Genomic DNA, 19,666 nt, shown 5'->3' on the forward strand with positions numbered 1-19,666 from the left:
TGTTAGTTTCCTTTAATGCCAAACAAACACATACCAATCGTTGGTTAGAAGGCGATCGCCAAATTCGTCCTCGCTTTCTCCCGTGTCGCTGGCTGTCGTGTCGTTTTCGCTTGCATACGGTTCAAACCGATATGGCTCAATAGCTTCAGTTTCTTCTTCAATTTCGTTTTCGCTACCTGCCTCCACACTACAACCATCCGTTTCAATACATGCGTAATCTGTTGAATCGCTTAAACCGCTGAAATCCGAGTCTGAATCCGAGCTAATGTCGCTATAGCTTGCTGTTCTATGCGCCATGTTTGTTTGAGTTGGCATCACTATGTGACGTCACAGGAAAATGGACGGGTGTATATAACGATGGTTAAAATCAGGCACTTTGAAGCTTTTTTTTTTAGGGATATTGCGTGATGGGTAAAATTTTTAAAAAAACTTCGAAAAATAAAATAAGCCACTGGGAACTGATTTTTAATGGTTTTAACCCTTCTGAAATTGTGATAATGTTCCCCTTTAATACCTGCATTATCCTTCCCATCCTTACCCTTTCCATCATTTGAAACTGAGCTACTATGTGGAACAATTTCCCTTGTGGATCAATAAAGTTTGTCCAAGTCTAAGTCTATAGGTATTGTGACAACCCTAGTTTGGGACCAGACTGGTCTTTTTCTGTTCCAGAGTGATGCAAGGTCCATAAAGTCATGTTTGCACAAGAAAAATGATCATCGCCACACCTCAACATGTTGTAAAAAGTAGGGAAGTTGCTCCATATTTGCTTCGACTGCTTGTGGGTTGTCCCAATACTTTTGCCAATACAGCGTCTGATGCTCTAAGTCAAGGGTGTCAAACTCATTTTAGCTCAGGGGCCGCACGAAGGAAAATCTATGCACACGCGGGCCGGACTATTAAAATCATGGCATTAAAACTAAAAAATAAAGACAACTTCAGATTGTTTTCTTTGTCATACTCTGGCCAAAAAAAATAGAACAAACACATTCTGAAAATATTACAATAAACATATAGAAAAAATACCTGCAGTGTTAAAGTTTAGATCCATGAAGGAAAAAAGAGAGTGAATGAATGTTTTTAACTGAATACATTTACATATGCATAAAAATGTGTTTTCTTTTGTATTATTTTTTTAATGAATGAAGTAACGTTTATGACAACCTTTTTCCAAAACACAAGATATAACAGGATAATGCATACATGTATTATTTGTTTTCAAAACGGTTACAAAAAAGTGGGACCCCAAAAATGTACTGTGGGACCCCAATTTTATGACTTGATAGGGTCCCTGGGACCCCCATTTTGAAAATTCCTAGCTCCAGCACTGATGGAGTATTGGTGCGTGCAAAACAGCAGCAGGCGGCTGTGGCCTGCGGGCCGGTTCTAATACTAATCAAATATCATCCCGGGGGCCATAGAGCATTCATTCGCGGGCCGGATCTGACACATAGGCTCTGAGTGTTGTCACTCACCCTCATCGTGCGTCTCTGAGGAGTCGCTGAGCTCGGTGGGGATGTCCTCGTTGTCGTTGAAGTCGAGTGAGGGCGACGGTACAGGGCCACCGGTGCCGGCAATGTCGTTGTTCCTCTCGTCCACCAGCAGGGGCACGGCTAGCAGCTCGCCGTCCGTCGGGCAGTCTGCGAAATCGTCTGCGGGTAGGTCCAACTTCCAACACACAAAAGTCTTCTGTTAGAATAAATGAAGACAAAACGTGTCGTGACGACGCCGTGACTTACTGTGATTGGCGTGTCGATGGTGCTGTTAGGGACCACCTTCTTGTGTAGAGGAGGAGGACTTCCATCCGGTTTGGCCTCTGCGCTGCTCTTGGACAAGTTGTCATTGTTGAGCTCGTTCTCCTCATTGGGAATCTCCTCACTGAACCTGAAGGCACCACGAAGCCTGGCATTCAGTGCGTATTCCAACACACGGGGGACGCAGCATGAGACACTCACCCCATGGTGTTGAAGTCGTCGTCGGGGGGAACGTAGTCCTCGTCATCGCTGGTTAGTCCGAGCTCGTTGCCGTAGCACTGATGGACAAAATGCCACAACTCTTTGGGGCATAGCGGCTGCATAAAAAAAACAAGTAGGTCTTTTCTTTCTTTTCCGTTTTGGAATGCTGCTTATGGCACAGGGGTGGGACCCGACAAGCTCTGCTTCTACAGATCCTTTTGGACGGTTGATCACTTGAGCAAAAATGTGTGGTTGGGAAGTTTTTTGATTAATTGATTGGGTGATAAAGCTGTTCCAAGTCCACTCTTCGATTGCATTGGTTGGTGACGTCGCTGCGGTGTCACCTTGCGAACATGCAAGACCCTCTGCTAACCTTCCGAGGGACTGGACTTATAATGAATAATTCCATAACTGTACCCACTTGGCATCCATTGCAGCCGGTCACCCACAAGGGGGGGCCCACAACTGGTTTTTGCTTTTTCCCATTTCGGGTTTTGAGTTTTTCCTTGCCCGGATGTGGGTTCAGATCAGGGGATGTCATTATGGTTTGTGCAGCCCTTCCAGGCTTGTGATTAAGGGTTGTATAAAAAAACTTTGGTTGGTTGATTAAGAATTATTGTATCCCACCAGACATGGTAATTTCCTGCCATAAAAGTCATACACACGTCACAGTCCTGGCTGCTTGTTTCAACATGACTAATGACCCACAAACTATTTTTTAACACTTGCATGATAGTACAATTGTACTTAAAAATAAAAGCCTTATAGTCGCAACAGTTTGACACCGGAGCATATGATTATTTTCTTAAATTGTGTAATTACATTTGAATTTTCCTGAGGGAACTCTCTTGAAGGAATCAATAAAGTACTATCTATGAAGGCATTGTACATAGCCTGTATTTATTACAATACCATACAATGTTTCTGTTAATTGATATTTTTTTAATCATATAAAACATAAAATACAAAACAAAACAAAAAATGCTTTTTACAATTGCATGACAGTTAAAGAGTTACTCAAATATTGTATAAACCCAGTACTTATTGCTATATAATGTTTCTGTCAGTTATTATTATTATTAATATTAGGGATGTCCTGATCAATATTGTTGACCTCTGATCCCCATCCAATCTTTTGCATCCCGGTCAATAGAACTGAAAGTGTTTTATAGCAAGTAACTAAAGTAAACACATGTACATTTCTATGAAGCTTACCTGATTAAATATGCAATTTGCTAGTATTTTTGTAAATCATAAGATGTATTAATTACATCATTATTGAATGTGACATGCATTACTTTTTTTGACAAAATAAAGTGGATAGTCCACAATCACTAGAAGCAAAAACTACTAAACCCATTTAAATCATTTGAGTGAGTTTGTCACTCAAAGCGTTCTTGTATCCAGATACCTACTCTCTGACTTTGTTTTGTTTTTAACTTTTAAACTGTTTTTTATCCAACAAATTATTCTTAGGGTAATTTATATTTGCTTTTTCAATGTGTATTTTTATTTCTGTTTTAAATGTTATTTTTTAGTCTGTCCTTTGCCTCTATTTCTTTGTGGTGTACAGCCCTTTGTTTTTCAACTGTGCTTGTTTTTAAAGTGCTTTATAAATAAAGTTGGTATGGTAATCAATAAATAAACCAACCAAAAAAACATTTAGTTAAAATCCATCCATTTCTACCGCTTGATCCTTACGAGGTGGCGGGGGGTGCTGGAGCTTATCTCAGCTGATGTTAGTACTAGAGATATCACGATCCTGAATCTATCCACAGTGTAAAGCCGCTTCAAAGATGCTATTCCTCACTACCATCGCGAAAAATAAACAAGTTTCATCCAAGTATGATACTTGCATCCATCCATTTTCTACCGCTTGTCCCTTTCGGGGTCGCGGGGGGTGCTGGAGCCTATCTCAGCTGCATTCGGGCGGTCGGCGGGGTACACCTTGGACAAGTCGCCACCTCATCGGAGGGCCAACACAGATAGACAGACAACATTCACACTCACATTCACACACTAGGGCCAATTTAGTGTTGCCAATCAACCTATCCCCAGGTGCATGTCTTTGGAGGTGGGAGAAAGCCGGAGTACCCGGAGGGAGCCCACGCAGTCACGGGGAGAACATGCAAACTCCACACAGAAAGATCCAGAGCCCGGGTTTAAACTCACGACCTTCGTATTGTGAGGCACATGCACTAACCCCTGGTCTACTGTGCTGCTATATGTACGTTATTAAGTATGATACTTAAGTATCATACTTAAGTATTAGGTATGATACTTAAGTGATTAAATTAATTTAATCACTTAAGTGATTATATTAATTTAATCACTTAAATGATTAAATTGATTTATATAGAAATTATATTTAAGTGATTAAATTAATTTACATATAAATGATACTTAAGTGATTAAATTAATTTATATATAAATGATACTAAGTGATTAAATTAATTTAAATATAAATGATACTTAAGTGATTGAATTAATTTAATCACTTAAGTGATTAATATTTAATCACTTAAGTATCATTTATATACCGATATTAAACTATGTATTGATATTATCGACATCTGGATCGGATAAATCACCCCTACTTTGCATTGAAGAATGCTAAGTCATTCATTTTCCTCTAGTCCTCAAGTGATAATGGTACTTGGAGGAAACTTTTTGTTTATTTTTCGCGATGGTAGTGAGGACTAGCATCTTTGAAGGGGCTTTACACTTTAGATAGATTCAGGATCGGGACATCTCTAGTACTAATATTATTAAGAAAACAGCAACCTGATTTATAATAAACACTGCCAGTGCACACATTATCAGTAATTAAAGAGAAGGGATAGGATCAAATAAGCTCTGATTCTTCCTTCTCCTTTCCAACACGTTGAACGGCGCTGTAATGTAACTTTGCTTTGCATGTTTCGAATAAACAATGCGTCGCCATTTCTATTTTCGTTACTTCCAATGACAAATATTGTTTCAAAAACCAACAAATGTTATTCATGTCTCACCTTGTCGAGCAGTGCATTCTGCCAAAGTCTGAACATCATCATGTACGTCCTGTCCCTGGCTCCAAAGGAGGTGAAAAAGTGCTATGAAGAACAAACGGTACTCAGTATGGTGCGATGAAAACCAAGCGATTCTATTTCCCTCCATACAAAACATACCTTCTCATTGTCAGTGCAGACCTGGATGGCGTTGGGAATGAGGCGGGCAGTCTTCTCTTTCGTCATCGAGCAGATGTCCTTTAATCGCACCGTCAGCTGCACGCGTGTAAAGGGAGACGCACACGCATATATTTTCAAAATCAAAGAGACAATCTTGCCAACAGTTGCAGGCAGAGCACTAACATGCATACCAGCGTTTCCCAGCGGAAGATGTTGCTATAGAAACAGATCCAGTTCTCGGAGAGGTAGAGTCGTCCCTGCAGGAGGATGTCCCGTTGCAGAGCACAGGAGTAGTCTGACACATAAAGGCAGGAGATAGTTTTTAGCACAACACACATCCTCTATCTAGATCAGGGATTCTCAAACTGTGGTATGCGTACCTCCATCTAGTGCAAGGGTGTCAAACGTACGGCCCGCGGGCCCCGCGAGATGAGTTTGCCAAGTATAAAAATGAGCCGACATTTCTGAATGAAACAAACTGCTGCTCTAAATGTGTCCACTAGATGTCACAATAGCAATTCTTTGTATCTTTGTAGATTATGCTACATATGTAAAAAAAAACAAAACCCACATGATGTTAGTACATCATCCATCCATCCATCCATTTTCTACCGCTTATTCCCTTTTGGGGTCGCGGGGGGCGCTGGAGCCTATCTCAGCTACAATCGGGCGGAAGGCGGGGTACACCCTGGACAAGTCGCCACCTCATCGCAGGGCCAACACAGATAGACAGACAACTTTCACACTCACATTCACACACTAGGGCCAATTTAGTGTTGCTAATCAACTTATCCCCAGTTGTATCTTTGTAGATTATGCTACATATGTAAAAAAAAACAAAAAACCACATGATGTTAGTACATCAGTCTAAGAAAATGATCAAACTACATAAATAACATCCTGTAATTTGATTGATATAATTTTTTTTATCTTGATGGATTGAAAATGAACACCAATGAGTTGATTGATGAACATTGTCACATAATTTATTCATAAAATATAGATTACAACCAATAAAGATAGAATACTATTAACCGCAACATGTAAGTGTAAAAAAAACCCCATCAATATTATCCATCCATCCATTTTCTACCGCTTATTCCCTTTTGGGGTCGCTGAAGCCTATCTCAGCTACAATCGGGCGGAAGGCGGGGTACACCCTGGACAAGTCGCCACCTCATCGCAGGGCCAACACAGATAGACAGACAACTTTCACACTCACATTCACACACTAGGGCCAATTTAGTGTTGCTAATCAACTTATCCCCAGTTGTATCTTTGTAGATTATGCTACATATGTAAAAAAAAAACAAAAAAACCACATGATGTTAGTACATCAGTCTAAGAAAATGATCAAACTACATAAATAACATCCTGTAATTTGATTGATATAATTTTTTTTATCTTGATAGATTGAAAATGAACACCAATGAGTTGATTGATGAACATTGTCACATAATTTATTCATAAAATATAGATTACAACCAATAAAGATAGAATACTATTAACCGCAACATGTAAGTGTAAAAAAAACCCCATCAATATTATGATTTGTACAATTTCAGAATGTGCTTGTTCTATTTTTAAATAAAGAAAAGAATCTGAAGTTGTCTTTATTTTGAAGTTATCGTGCCGTGATTTTACCAGTCCGGCCCACTTGGGAGTAGATTTTCCTCCATGTGGCCCCCGATCTAAAATTAGTTTGACACCTCTGATCTAGTGGTATGGCAAATAATCACTCGATTAAAGTGAAGTGTTTTATTTTCCATTATTCAAGCAGTCAACTGAGTGAACCACTACACAACCACCAACCCAAATGCATGCTTAACTAAAACTAGTACAACCATCAGAGTAAAAAACATTTAATTACATATCGCTTTCACAACAATTATTACCCTGACATTAATTAATGTATTATATCTATGCAGAAAGAGCCTGTGAGCAATTTCTCTCCCTTCTGTCTGTCTCTTCTTAAACACAAACAAGCATGTGATATTGTATATTTTATAGCTGCCCTATTATGTTCCTTTTTGTCTGCCTCTCTTTAAAGGGGAACTGCACTTTTTTATTTTTATTTTGCCTATCGTTTCACAATCATTATGAGAGACAAGAACACACATGTCTTTCTTATCTTTATTTTAAAGATGATAAAAAAACACTAGGAAGATGCGGCTAATGCTAACCGTTGTAGCCTTCAAAGCCCTCTAAAACAACTTCAAAACCCTCCATCAACGTTTCGACAGATGTAATATGTACAATATTTACCGTATTTTGATCATTTTAATAATTGCCGGGACTAATTATTGTCACATTTTTGGACAAATGAGGATTCACAACCTTATCTTTTTGAAGCTGAATATACTGAGGATGAACTGCTGTTCATAGAAGTGAGCACAAAGGAAGAGTGAGACGTTGGAGCAGAGTGAGTGAATTTGAAGCCAGGCTATTTCGACATAAATTGAGCGCTTACCCAAATAAACCGAAAAAATGTTCCCCGGCCAGCTGGACCAAACGCACAACTGTCCATTGAATTAGTCACTTTATATTGATCATGATCCACGCAGCAAGTCATGCGTGTTATTACAACCGCAATACATACACTGTCTGGCTAGCTGTGTACAAACAAAACATGGAACTGTGTGCTAAATAATTTACAGATACTGTAATATGATTGTTCATGTTTTTCAGTCAGTACAGATTGGTGTCATACCGCAGTGTTGTGCATTACAAACTCAAGCGCGTTTCATGTTGTTCTAAATAAAAGCTCGTTCATCTTTTGCCGTAGTTAGCTTTTACGGCTGATACCGGAGCACGCCGATGTATTGCTACGCTAGAAAAAGAGTTTCCCACTGTTCGCTCTTACAATAACAATGTCGCTACAGCTTGGTTATTATACAGGTTACGGAACGTAAATGAAGTATTGTTGATGGTTTTTGAATACATTTTTAAAGTCATTTAGAGGCAAAATTGATGGCTCTCATAAGCTACATTGTTAGCCATCAAGAACGAGACGATTTTTACATGTTAGAGTTCTAAAAAACACACAAACCTTTTGGATTCTTGTCTCTCATAATGATTGTTAAAAATAGGCATAATTAAAAAAAAAAGTGCAGTTCCCCTTTAATTAAGCTTTATTAGGAAAAGTGTCATTTCAATTGTTCACCTTTCTGTCTGTCCCCTTCTTAAACAAAGCACCAGCGAGTGATATTGTTGTTATTGCTGTTCTGTTTCCTTTCTGTCTCGCCTCTTGACCTTCTGAGAACCAGCGCCCTCTGTGATATATTAAACTCGATCAAGCACTGTGTAATTCTTAATTGCTCACCAGTCTGTCAGTCCACTATTAAACCAAGAACTAGCGGGTGATATCTATGTTTTAGCTGCATTTTGTTGTTGCTTTCTGTACTGTTTACTTTCAGCATGTCCCCTCTTAAACTGAGCTCGATCAAGCACTGTGTACTTTTCAATTGCTCACCAGTCTGACGGTCCACTCTTAAACCAAGAACTAGCGGGTGATATCTACGTTATAGCTGCATTTTTGTTGTTTTTTGTTCGGTTTCCTTTCTACCTGTCCCCTCTTAAACTGAGCTCGATCAAGCACTGTGTAATTTTCAATTGCTCACCAGTCTGACGGTCCACTCTTAAACCAAGAACTAGCGGGTGATATCTAAGTTATAGCTGCCTTTTGGTTGTTGCTTTCTGTACTGTTTACTTTCAGCATGTCCCCTCTTAAACTGAGCTCGATCAAGCACTGTGTAATTTTCATTTGCTCACCAGTCTGAGGGTCCACTCTTAAACCAAGAACTAGCGGGTGATATGTATGTTATAGCTGCCTTTTTGTTGTTTTTTTGTTTGGTTTCCTTTCTACCTGTCCCCTCTTAAACTGAGCTCGATCAAGCACTGTGTAATTTTCATTTGCTCACCAGTCTGACGGTCCACTCTTAAACCAAGAACTAGCAGGTGATATCTACGTTATAGCTGCCTTTTGGTTGTTTTTTGTTCGGTTTCCTTTCTACCTGTCCCCTCTCAAACTGAGCTCGATCAAGCACTGGGTAATTATCAATTGCTCACCAGTCTGACGGTCCACTCTTAAACCAAGAACTAGCGGGTGATATCTAAGTTATAGCTGCCTTTTGGTTGTTGCTTTCTGTACTGTTTACTTTCAGCATGTCCCCTCTTAAACTGAGCTCGATCAAGCACTGTGTAATTTTCAATTGCTCACCAGTCTGACGGTCCACTCTTAAACCAAGAACTAGCGGGTGATATCTACGTTATAGCTGCCTTTTTGTTGTTTTTTTGTTTGGTTTCCTTTCTACCTGTCCCCTCTTAAACTGAGCTCGATCAAGCACTGTGTAATTTTCAATTGCTCACCAGTCTGACGATCCACTCTTAAACCAAGAACTAGCGGGTGATATCTACGTTATAGCTGCCTATTGTAGCGTCCCGGAAGAGTTAGTGCTGCAAGGGGTTCTGGGTATTTGTTCTGTTGTGTTTATGTTGTGTTACGGTGCGGATGTTCTCCCGAAATGTGTTTATCATTCTTGCTTGGTGTGGCTTCACAGTGTGGCACATATTTGTAACAGTGTTAAAGTTGTTTATACGGCCACCCTCAGTGTGACCGGTATGGCTGTTGACCAAGTATGCCTGGCATTCACTTGTGTGTGTGTGAATAGCTGTAGATATTATGTGACTGGGCCGGCACGCAATCTACTAATAAAAGTCTCAATCAATCAATCAATACGCAAAGGCAGTGCCTTTAAGGTTTATTGGCGCTCTGCACTTCTCCCTACGTCCGTGTACACAGCGGCGTTTTAAAAAGTCTTACATTTTATGAAACCGATACCGATAATTTCCGATATTACATTTAAAGCATTTATCGGACGACAATATCGGCAGTCCGATATTATCGGACATCTCTCGTTACAGTGGCCAACAATATTAAATAAACTTGTTAAATAAAACATTTGTCTTGTTTTTAATGAACACTTGGGCCTACTATGTTACTGTATTTAAAATGTTGGTCATTTTGGTGGAACTTGGAGAGTCAAGTGTTTTCTGAGGTAGTACTTGGTGAAAAAAGTTTGAGAACCTTTGTAGATGGGTAAAAAAAAACAGGCTAGATTAGAATAAACGGTACTGTTTCCCCCACTTGTTCATGTATGGACCACAGTTTAATTTCATGTGATTATCTTCCCACGCAATGACGACTAGGCACATTTAGTTATGTACCAATAACAATAAAACTGGGTTGGACATCAGTTTTACTGGTCATTTCCTGAGACGTCCTATGTGTGTCACTAGCGTCCACTCACCCACAATGAGTCTCTCTGTGTCAGGTAGATGCTTGAAGAGTTTCCTGAAGTCCTCATTGCGCTGCTTGTATGTGGGACTCAGCACCTGCAGGGACGAGCAGTGTGAGAGACACAAACACACGTATACACACACTTAAAAGACTACACAGTCTTCATCCTCGCGGATACACACACACAAACACACTTGAAACAGGCGTTGTCTTTGCAAGGATGCAGCCTTTCACACCTTGTCAAAACCCTGAGACTGAGACTCGGTGTTATTATCATGGATGGATTTTGACAAGAATGGACTCAATGACAAGCTGAGTTACACATGAAAAGCATCAGCGCTTAGGATCATTCAATAAACATGCTGCGGGCGTTTAAATGAGTCACATTCTCAGCTCGGACGACCACAGAGCGGACTTTGGCCACAACATTAGGCACACCTGGGACTAATTTTTTTTTTTAGGCGTCGCACTGAGGCTTTACAGTTTTACCGATTGCTTACACACTAAATTTAAAATGTTCACACAGTTAACAAAGTCTACACAGTAAACAAAACCACTGTGCAGATTTGCCTAATGTTAGACATAGACTCATCTTCAGGCGCGGCCACCGCTGCTGCCCCCTGCTCCCCTCACCTCCCAGGGGGTGATCAAGGGTGATGGGTCAAATGCAGAGAATAATTTCGCCACACCTAGTGTGTGTGACAATCATTGGTACTTTAACTTAACATCTTGCACACAGATAACGATTGTGATACACCCATTTTCACACACACTAGGATTGTGATACACACATCTTTATCTCCAGATTTTTTTTCAAACCTTGCTGTTGCCTAAGTCTGCACATGTAGTCTATACTTTATGCTGTAATTATTTATCTCCAGAGTTTTTTTTTTAAAACTTTTTATTTGTCTCAGATTTGTACTGCATGTCATTGTTGACTATTGTGATATGTTACTTTACCCGACTGTGGCAAAAATAAATATTTGCAGTTTGCGGCATCATTGTTGAGCAGTTCTTGAAAAGATTACAGGATATTTTTACTTTCTCTGTAGGTCCTTACATATAGGCCCACTTCAAAGTAGACAATGACGATTGCTGTGGATTTGCCAATATATTTTGTCAAGTTACAGTAATCATTCATCACATATGCTAAAAGGCTCAGGCAAAATGCCCCAAACATGTGATTGCTTATAGTAAAATAGTTTTTTTGTTTGTTTTTTTTACAGATGTGTAACTCACTCCAATAGTGTCTTATCATTTGAAGTCTGTGTGAGTGAGATGACAATAAAACTGCTCGCTTTATTTTCATGAATGAGCATATGTTTTGACCGAAGTGTGTCATTTTGCAAATAATCTAGGAATTAGGAAAGTTGAATGTGGTGTTTGGAAAAGTGTGAAAATCGTTTTGAACAAAGACACACAGTTAGTAAAATTGTGAAAACAAGTTTTTTAAAGTGAGGAGACCTTTTTTGACTTTTTTTGACCAATCTTCTACACAAGTGCAGGAAGAGCCCTAGATATGTACCTAAATATGGCCTTGTCATGCTGCGTCTACATTATGTTTCAGTTTTCAATTACTTTGTTTTAAGTGCCTTGTACTGAACTTTATTTATTTATTTTTTTTTATTTTTTTTACTCCGGGTACTTTTGTACTCTTACTTTTGTTTTTTGTTTTTGTTTTGAGTGACAGCAGGGGTAGGGGATGAAGAGGGTTTGAATATGTTGTTAATGTGAATGTGAAATCAATAAAAAGAACTATGAAAGTAAAATTGTGTGTAAGCAAATGGAAACAAAACTGTATTTTGCTGGACAAGACGTGTTTCAGTTCTAAAACCAGGCCAAAGTACAACCACAATAATAACCTAATGTTGTGGCCAGTGAGCACACTGTATTAGACAATGTATGTAACGAGTGGATGAAAATAATAATAACAGCGTATGAAATTCCCTCAAAAGTGTGTCATTAATCGAGGGCTGATCTCACTGTCCGTGCCAGATGTTTTCCTTCCACAGGAAAGCTTGAGGGAAACAATAGCTGCAAGTAACGCGGTAACAAAAAGAGAATATTACAGTAGTTCTTCGGATCCGGACCGGTGGGACAAGAATGCCGTGCGAGGGCTTGAATGCTAAAATATGTGCTTTTCTGTGCAGTATGCAAATACAAAAAAAAAAAAAAAACACAACAGAAGTCTTTGAGTGCTCAGATAGCAGTGAGTCATAACCAGACTGGTGCTGGTTGTTTATAAATGGGGATTTAAAACAGAACTAGAAGCACATGCTCAATATGTGGCCTCACTTTGGTACAATCACTGCCAAACCAACGACTAACTTCCCCCATACATGGTGATACTTACTGCCGGGATCTCCTCAGACTCCCGATCAGGTTCTTCCTGGAGGTCTGAGGCGGCCCAGCCCCACTCCCAACCCCACTCGCCTCTCGCCGGACCCCGAATCAGCCACCCTGCCAGGGCTTCATCCAGCTCCAGCACAGCCTCCCAATCCGACATCAAACAATCCTCATCCAGATCCATACTCGGTCCTCTGTGCCTCATGGATGTGTAATATCCGCCCTCCTTTATGCGACCCCCCCAACCCTGACGCTGAAGAGATTGTGTGTGGTAAGGTGGTGGGTGCTGTCAGTGTGGAGAAGTGGTCAGAGAGGCACACTCCAGCCACATGATCCTTCCGTCTCTCTCTCTTGTCTTGCTTTCACACACACAGGGAGAGGAGTTACGGCCGTTGCCCTCGAGTAACCCCGAGCAACAAGTCCTTTATTATCACGGCGGTAGTAGCTCCCCCTCCCTTGTGCACCACTCCTCTCTCTCTTCCCTAAGGAAGTGTGTGACTTTGTGTGTGTGTGTGTGTGCATGCTGCTGCCCAGGTCTTCCGTAATTAGTCTGTTTACGACCCCCAGCGTCTGAGACAAGAAGTCAAGGACCAGCTGAGGATGTTTAGAGGAGAGAATGGGACATTTTCTAGTCTGTTGCACCAAAGTGTTGAGTCTGGCCCCGAGTGATTGAGTTACAGAGAACAGATGTGAGCATAACCTCCAGTTACCTCCGTCTGCAAAACAACACCATCAATCACGACGAAGAGTCACAACTGGGCTGAACATCTATGCGTAACATGGGACTGACGTGCAATCGCCATTCCTGAAAAACGACATTGCTGAGGAGTGAATGTACCAAATTAGGATTGATACTACTTGGGAAAAAGTATACGTGGTCAGGATTTAAAAGGGATTTTGTTCACAATCATTATCATTAAGACAAAAGTTGTTGTTTTTTCTGCTTTCTAACTTGTAAAAATCAGCTTATTTTAGGTAGCTAGGAATGCAGCTAATGGGAGCAATCAATTCTACCACTAAATAACTTTAAAAATGCATTAAAAAAACTAGTGTGCCGTGAGATACAGTCTGGTGTGCCGTGGGAGATGATATCATTTCACATAATTGGGTTAAAAATATTTTTTGCACACAAGTAATTATAATCCGCAAATAATGTGCAGTTGTTGAGTGTCTGTGCTGTCTAGAGCTCAGCAGAGTAACCGTGTAATACTCTTCCATATCAGTAGGTGGCAGCAGGTAGCTAATTGCTTTGTAGATGTCATTAACATGGTTTGTCGCGATCACAATATGCAGGCGACAGCCGGAGGCAGCATGCAGGTGAAAAGATATCTAATGCTTAAAACAAAAATAAACAAAAGGCGAGTGCCGCTAAGAAAAGGCATTGAAGCTTAGGGTTGGCTATGTAAAACAAAAGTAAAACTGAACTGGCTGCAAGTTGAACAAAAACAAAATGCTGGACGACAGCAAAGACTGACAGCGTGTGGAGCAGAGACGGCGTCCACAAAGTACATCCGTACATGACATGACAATCGATAAAGTCCCCACAAAGAAGGAAAGCGTCCACACAACTTAGATAGTCTCCATTGCGAAAACAAAGCAGGTGCGGAGAATAGCGCTGAGGAAGAGTAGAAATAGAACCAGGAAAATACCCACAAAACAGGACAAAACACCAAAATAGGAGTGCAAGACAAGAACTAAAACACTACACACAGGCAAACACCAAAAACCCAAAATAAGTCACGGCGTGATGTGACAGGTGGTGACAGTACACCTGCTTTGAGACAAGAGCCATAGTGATGCATGCTTGGTTAGGGGTTAAATTCATATCCAACAATTGTGAGAACGACTTTTTATTGTCAATATCACCTACTGAGTTTAGTTTTTTAATGATTTCTGCTTGTGTTGAGCCACAGGATTTTTGCAATGAAAAACATGTGCCTTGGCTCGTAAAAGGTTGAAAAACACTGTCGTAACTTGTATAATAACCAAACTGAAGAGACATTGTTATTGTAAAAGCGAACACTGAGGAACTCTTTTTCTAGCATAGTAACACATCGGCGTGCTTCAGTATAAGCCGTAAAAGCTAACTCCGGCAAGAGATAAGCTTGCTTCTACGACAACACGAAACGCGTTTGAGATTGTAATGCACAACACTGCGATATGACACCAATCTGTACTGACTGACAACCATGAACAATCTTATTACAGTGTCTGTAAAGTATTAGCCCACATTTCATGTTTTGTTTGTACACAGCTAGCCAGACAGTGTTTGTACTGTAGTTGTAATAACACACATGACGTGCTGCGTGTATCATGATCAATATAAAGTGTGACACACTCTGTTTGGTCCAGCTGGCCGGGGACGTTTTTTCTGGTTTATATGGGATAAGCACGCCATTTATGTCGGAATAGCTTGTCTCCAAATTCCACATTTGCAGCTTCGAGTCGATTTCAACTCACTCTCCCGGTTTCCATCTGCTCCAACGTTTCACTCTTTCTTTGTGCTCGCCTCTATAAGCAGTAGTTCATCCTCCATATATTCAGCTTCAAAAAGATAAGGTTGTGAATCCTTATTTGGCCAAAAATTGTCAGCTTTGTTGTTTGTTACCAAATCTGCCATAATTAGAAGACACACAAGCATTTTGTATCCGGAAGTAGGAACACACTGGAAAGTCAGTCGTGCGCTGCTATGGATTAAAAGACCAAAATACCGCAAATATTGTACATATTACATATTGTTATGAATGTGTCTGTTACTACATTACATGTATAGTGTGTATACAAAACATTGATGGAGGGTTTTGAAGTTGTCTTAGAGGGCTTTGAAGGCTCCAACGGTGACTCCCATTAGGCGCATTTTCCAAGCGTTTTTTTTTATCATCTTTAAAATCCTAATTAAAAAAAAAAGACGTTATTGTCTCTCATAATGATTGTGAAAAAATTCCCCAAAAAGTGCAATTCTCCTTAAATGTGATTGTTTGTGGCACACCGCCAAGGCAAAAATAAATGCCGCCGCACCTTAAAGCATCACTAAGTCACTTTTCAACCTTTATAAAATATTTCTACATGTTTTGGGATGATACATGGACTTACAACTAGTTGAATGACACCCCTGTCCTGGTCTGAGGGGGTCTGTATCCCTTTTAGTGGCATTTAGTTTCTCTTGTTATATTCTTATTTTACTGTTATATTTTTATTCTCATTGTTGCTTTTCATTTTTATTGTTATTGTAATATTTTTCTATTTTGTTTCCATTTATACCCGCATTATTTACTTTTTACTTTTTAATTTTGATCTCAACTCTGTACACTGCTGCTGGAATTTTAATTTTCCTGAGGGAACTCTCCTGAAGGAATCAATAAAGTACTATCTATCTATTTAGCGACATTTAGGAGGGTGGCAAGAACCCTGCCACACAAAAAACTACAAATGTGCTGCTTTACGGCATATGTCACTCCCCCGTCCCTCGTTAGTTAAAAAGACAGAAGTTGATGCTTGAAAACTAAAAGAACAAGAAGAAGAAGAATGCCTGCAATTACTGCTATCATGGCCAAAGCTGCAAAACAACCATCAAAACGAAACGTTTTGTCTGAGGAGACAAAAAAGGAAAAACTGAGCTTAATCGGATAAAAGAACAGTCAGGATCAACATTGCCCCGGCTTTCATTCGCTGGTGTGAGCTCAAAGATGAGGAATTTCAGACAAATACTAGTTTAGCAGGAACAGAGCCAAGGCAGTAAGTGACTTTAGATGCTCAAATCAAAATGATAATGCCAATGTTAGCTATCGGAAATTTGCATGGTAGCCCTGAAACATTCTTGGTAGTAGTGTCATGTTTGTAGCGCAATCCAAGATCGTTTCTTGAATAGTGTCTGCTATTTAACATCAGCATAGCCATTAGAGACGTGATATTTGTGCCAATATTACAGCGGCCATCATGTCAGTATGGCGCTTTGTGCGCTAGTCATCATGGGATCTGTGGTCTTCCTTCTGGCAATACACTGCCGCTTTGGTCCACCGGCGCCACCAAAATAAACCAAAACTGAAAGTTCTTAAGTGGGGCTTTAAAAATGTGTTGTTTTTTTTTACATGAAAACAAATGATACTAGTATAAAATATTGTAGCCTCCAGAAGACGTCATACAAAGTCCAACACTCTTTTTATTTTTTATTGCCAATTTTATGATAACAACCCTGCCCAATCCCAACAAGTATTCCCTCCCATGCACACACATAGGCCTCTGTGAAAACACACAAAACTTCCTCATTCTCCGCCAATCACCTTTCACTTCACATCAATTACACACGAACATATATATTCAACACCAGCAGGTTGTTACAGTATGAATGTATATACAAAGCCTATTACTTGCGCACTGACTAGTGATGCACTGAAAATTGGCCTGCCGAAAAAAGACTTTGACCACCGGAACAGCACTGCCAAAACCGAATGTTGTGATGACTTAGGCAATATGCACGGGATTGTCTGCAGCGATGTGGGCAAAACTTTAATATATCCGAGATATATACAGAAGCGGAGTCTCTAAACACGAGTACAGTCTTCAGTGACACCAGAAAAAAAATGATAGATTTGTTGCTCGTCGTTGTAATAAGAAAAAGTCACCAAAAGTCTTTGGAAACTTGAAAAATTCTCAACAAAGTACATTGTATAATAGACAAAAACAATTGAAAAATAGAGCAAAACAATATACCGTAATATACAATCATATAAGTTAATAGGGGTGTCAAAAAAACTTAAATACATTTTCAAATTAATCGTGATTCTTATTTGTAACGGTTCTTAATTGATTCCAAAAAAATCAAAAATGTATTCAATTAAAAAAAAATATTATTATTTTTTTTTATCCTTCATGTCCAGCCTCTCAGGCAAATCCTATTTTTGATGGAGATGCCCATATCGGCTGTACAGATTTAGGGAAATTCTTCTCTTGCCTTATTTGTATTTGACTTTAATAAATGGGTATAATTTTTTTAAAAAAAGTAATATAGACATTTATTAGAGCGGTTTATTTCATGGAGGAATCATCGAACTGGCACCCAATGTTATTAAAAAGCATTCATTTTGAATGAAGAATTTGATTGTGAATCAAATCGTTACCCCTAAAATCAAATCGAATCGTCTGGTGCCCAGAGAGTCACAGCCCTATATGTTATTACTAATTAATAAGACATATGTTTTTTTAATGTATGCATACATTTTTTTTTTAATAGCTTTTTTAAAGAAAAAATATTCATCATAGGCTACGCCCTCACCACCACAGGTATCTCGGCAACCTGGAGGAAACCCTGTAATATACAAAATAGATTTTTGAATACTGCTCAAAGGTATAATAAAGAAGGGAAAAGACATATATAAGTCGCACTGGAGTATAAGTTGCATTTTTGGGGGAAATGTATTTGATAAAAGCCAACACCAAGAATAGACATTTGAAAGGCAATTTAAAATAAATAAAGAATAGTGAACAACAGGCTGAATAAGTGTACGTTATATGAGGCATAAATAACCAACTGAGAACGTGCCTGGTATGTTAACGTAACATATTATGGTAAGAGTCATTCAAATAACTATAACATATAGAACATGCTATACGTTTACCAAACAATCTGTCACTCCTAATCGCTAAATCCCATGAAATCTTATACGTCTAGTCTCTTACGTGAATGAGCTAAATCATATTATTTGATATTTTACGGTAATGTGTTAATAATTTCACACGTAAGTTGCGCCTGAGTATAAGTCGCACCCCCGGCCAAACTATGAAAAAAACTGCGACTTAAAAATACGGTATACCAAAGTACATATCTGACATATGAACCATCTTGCGAGTGGGCTCCTAAAATCTGCAATAGCCTTCTAGAAGATATGAGACATGCCTCAATGTTGGCAATGTTAAATACAGACTGAAACCACTTATGACACACACAATATGACAACTAAAAGTATTTTATCTACACTCTTTGGTTAATTTGAATTATGATTATTTTTGATTATATTTTATGATTTCTATTTGAGTTATGATTATTATTGCCTTCTTGTAAATTTTTGAAAAGCACTTTGAATTGCCTTGTGTACGAACCGTGTTCTATAAATAAACTTGCCTTGCCTTGTCATCTCGTGTCTTTCAAGTGAGTAAATGTAACGTAAAGTCATCATTTCAGTATTTCCCCCACTTTTGAAAAATTATACGCATTTTTTTGAAGTTCCGTATTTTCAATGAACCTCCTTCCTCAGGGACATGACACCATCTCTAACTCAAATGGAAAACAGGCTTTGCTACACATCATAAAATAAATCCTGCAGTGCTTTCAACTAGGTCAGCGAGCTACAACATTTTTTCCCCAGCACATGATGTTGTTAAAACATGATGGATGTTAGCATGTAACTCACGTAGGGGCTGCAACGATTAATCAATTAGGTTGATTAATTCAATTATATAAAAAATCTTCAATTAATCAAGCGCTTCTCAATTAGGAAGGAAGAAGAAACATTTTTTGCGCGCCCCCACCCCCCTCTAACTATTAATAGTATCACTTGTCTATAAAATAGTTACAAGTACACCTCTGCAAAACATTGTGTCCTTATTAACATTCGAGAAAACAAACAAAAAAGAAATATAGATCAACAAAGAAATATCTATATTTATATAAAAAGAGTAACTTTGGTAACATTGTTTTATAGTCTGTAACACAAAATATTTATAAAGTGCATCAATTTGCCTGAAATTTACCCCAAAATCAAATCCTTATTTAACCTATAAACATTTTTTTAACCGACTTAAAACAGTTACCGTATTTTTTGGACTATAAGTCGCAGATTTTTCATAGTTTGGTCGGGCTTATTCAGCCTGTTGTTCACTATTCTTTATTTATTTTAAATTGC

The 19,666-nt window shown here is 39.0% G+C and overlaps 1 protein-coding gene across 12 annotated transcripts in view; it reads right to left on the reverse strand.

Annotated features, from left to right (window-relative positions):
• gramd1bb (GRAM domain containing 1Bb) overlaps positions 1–19,666 on the reverse strand; it is a 294,278-nt gene that overhangs the window by 16,540 nt on the left and 258,072 nt on the right. For all 12 annotated transcript variants that reach the window (XM_072915000.1, XM_072914999.1, XM_072914998.1 and 9 more), the window contains 7 exons: positions 10,432–10,516; positions 5,314–5,417; positions 5,123–5,218; positions 4,967–5,047; positions 1,956–2,071; positions 1,740–1,884; positions 1,476–1,668 (listed from right to left, as the gene is read on the reverse strand). In XM_072915000.1, coding sequence (XP_072771101.1) covers positions 1,476–1,668; positions 1,740–1,884; positions 1,956–2,071; positions 4,967–5,047; positions 5,123–5,218; positions 5,314–5,417; positions 10,432–10,516 — 820 coding nt within the window. The remainder of the gene's footprint in view (positions 1–1,475; positions 1,669–1,739; positions 1,885–1,955; positions 2,072–4,966; positions 5,048–5,122; positions 5,219–5,313; positions 5,418–10,431; positions 10,517–19,666) is intronic.

The sequence above is a fragment of the Nerophis lumbriciformis genome, linkage group LG17 (assembly GCF_033978685.3).
Source record: "Nerophis lumbriciformis linkage group LG17, RoL_Nlum_v2.1, whole genome shotgun sequence".
Lineage (NCBI taxonomy): Eukaryota > Metazoa > Chordata > Actinopteri > Syngnathiformes > Syngnathidae > Nerophis > Nerophis lumbriciformis.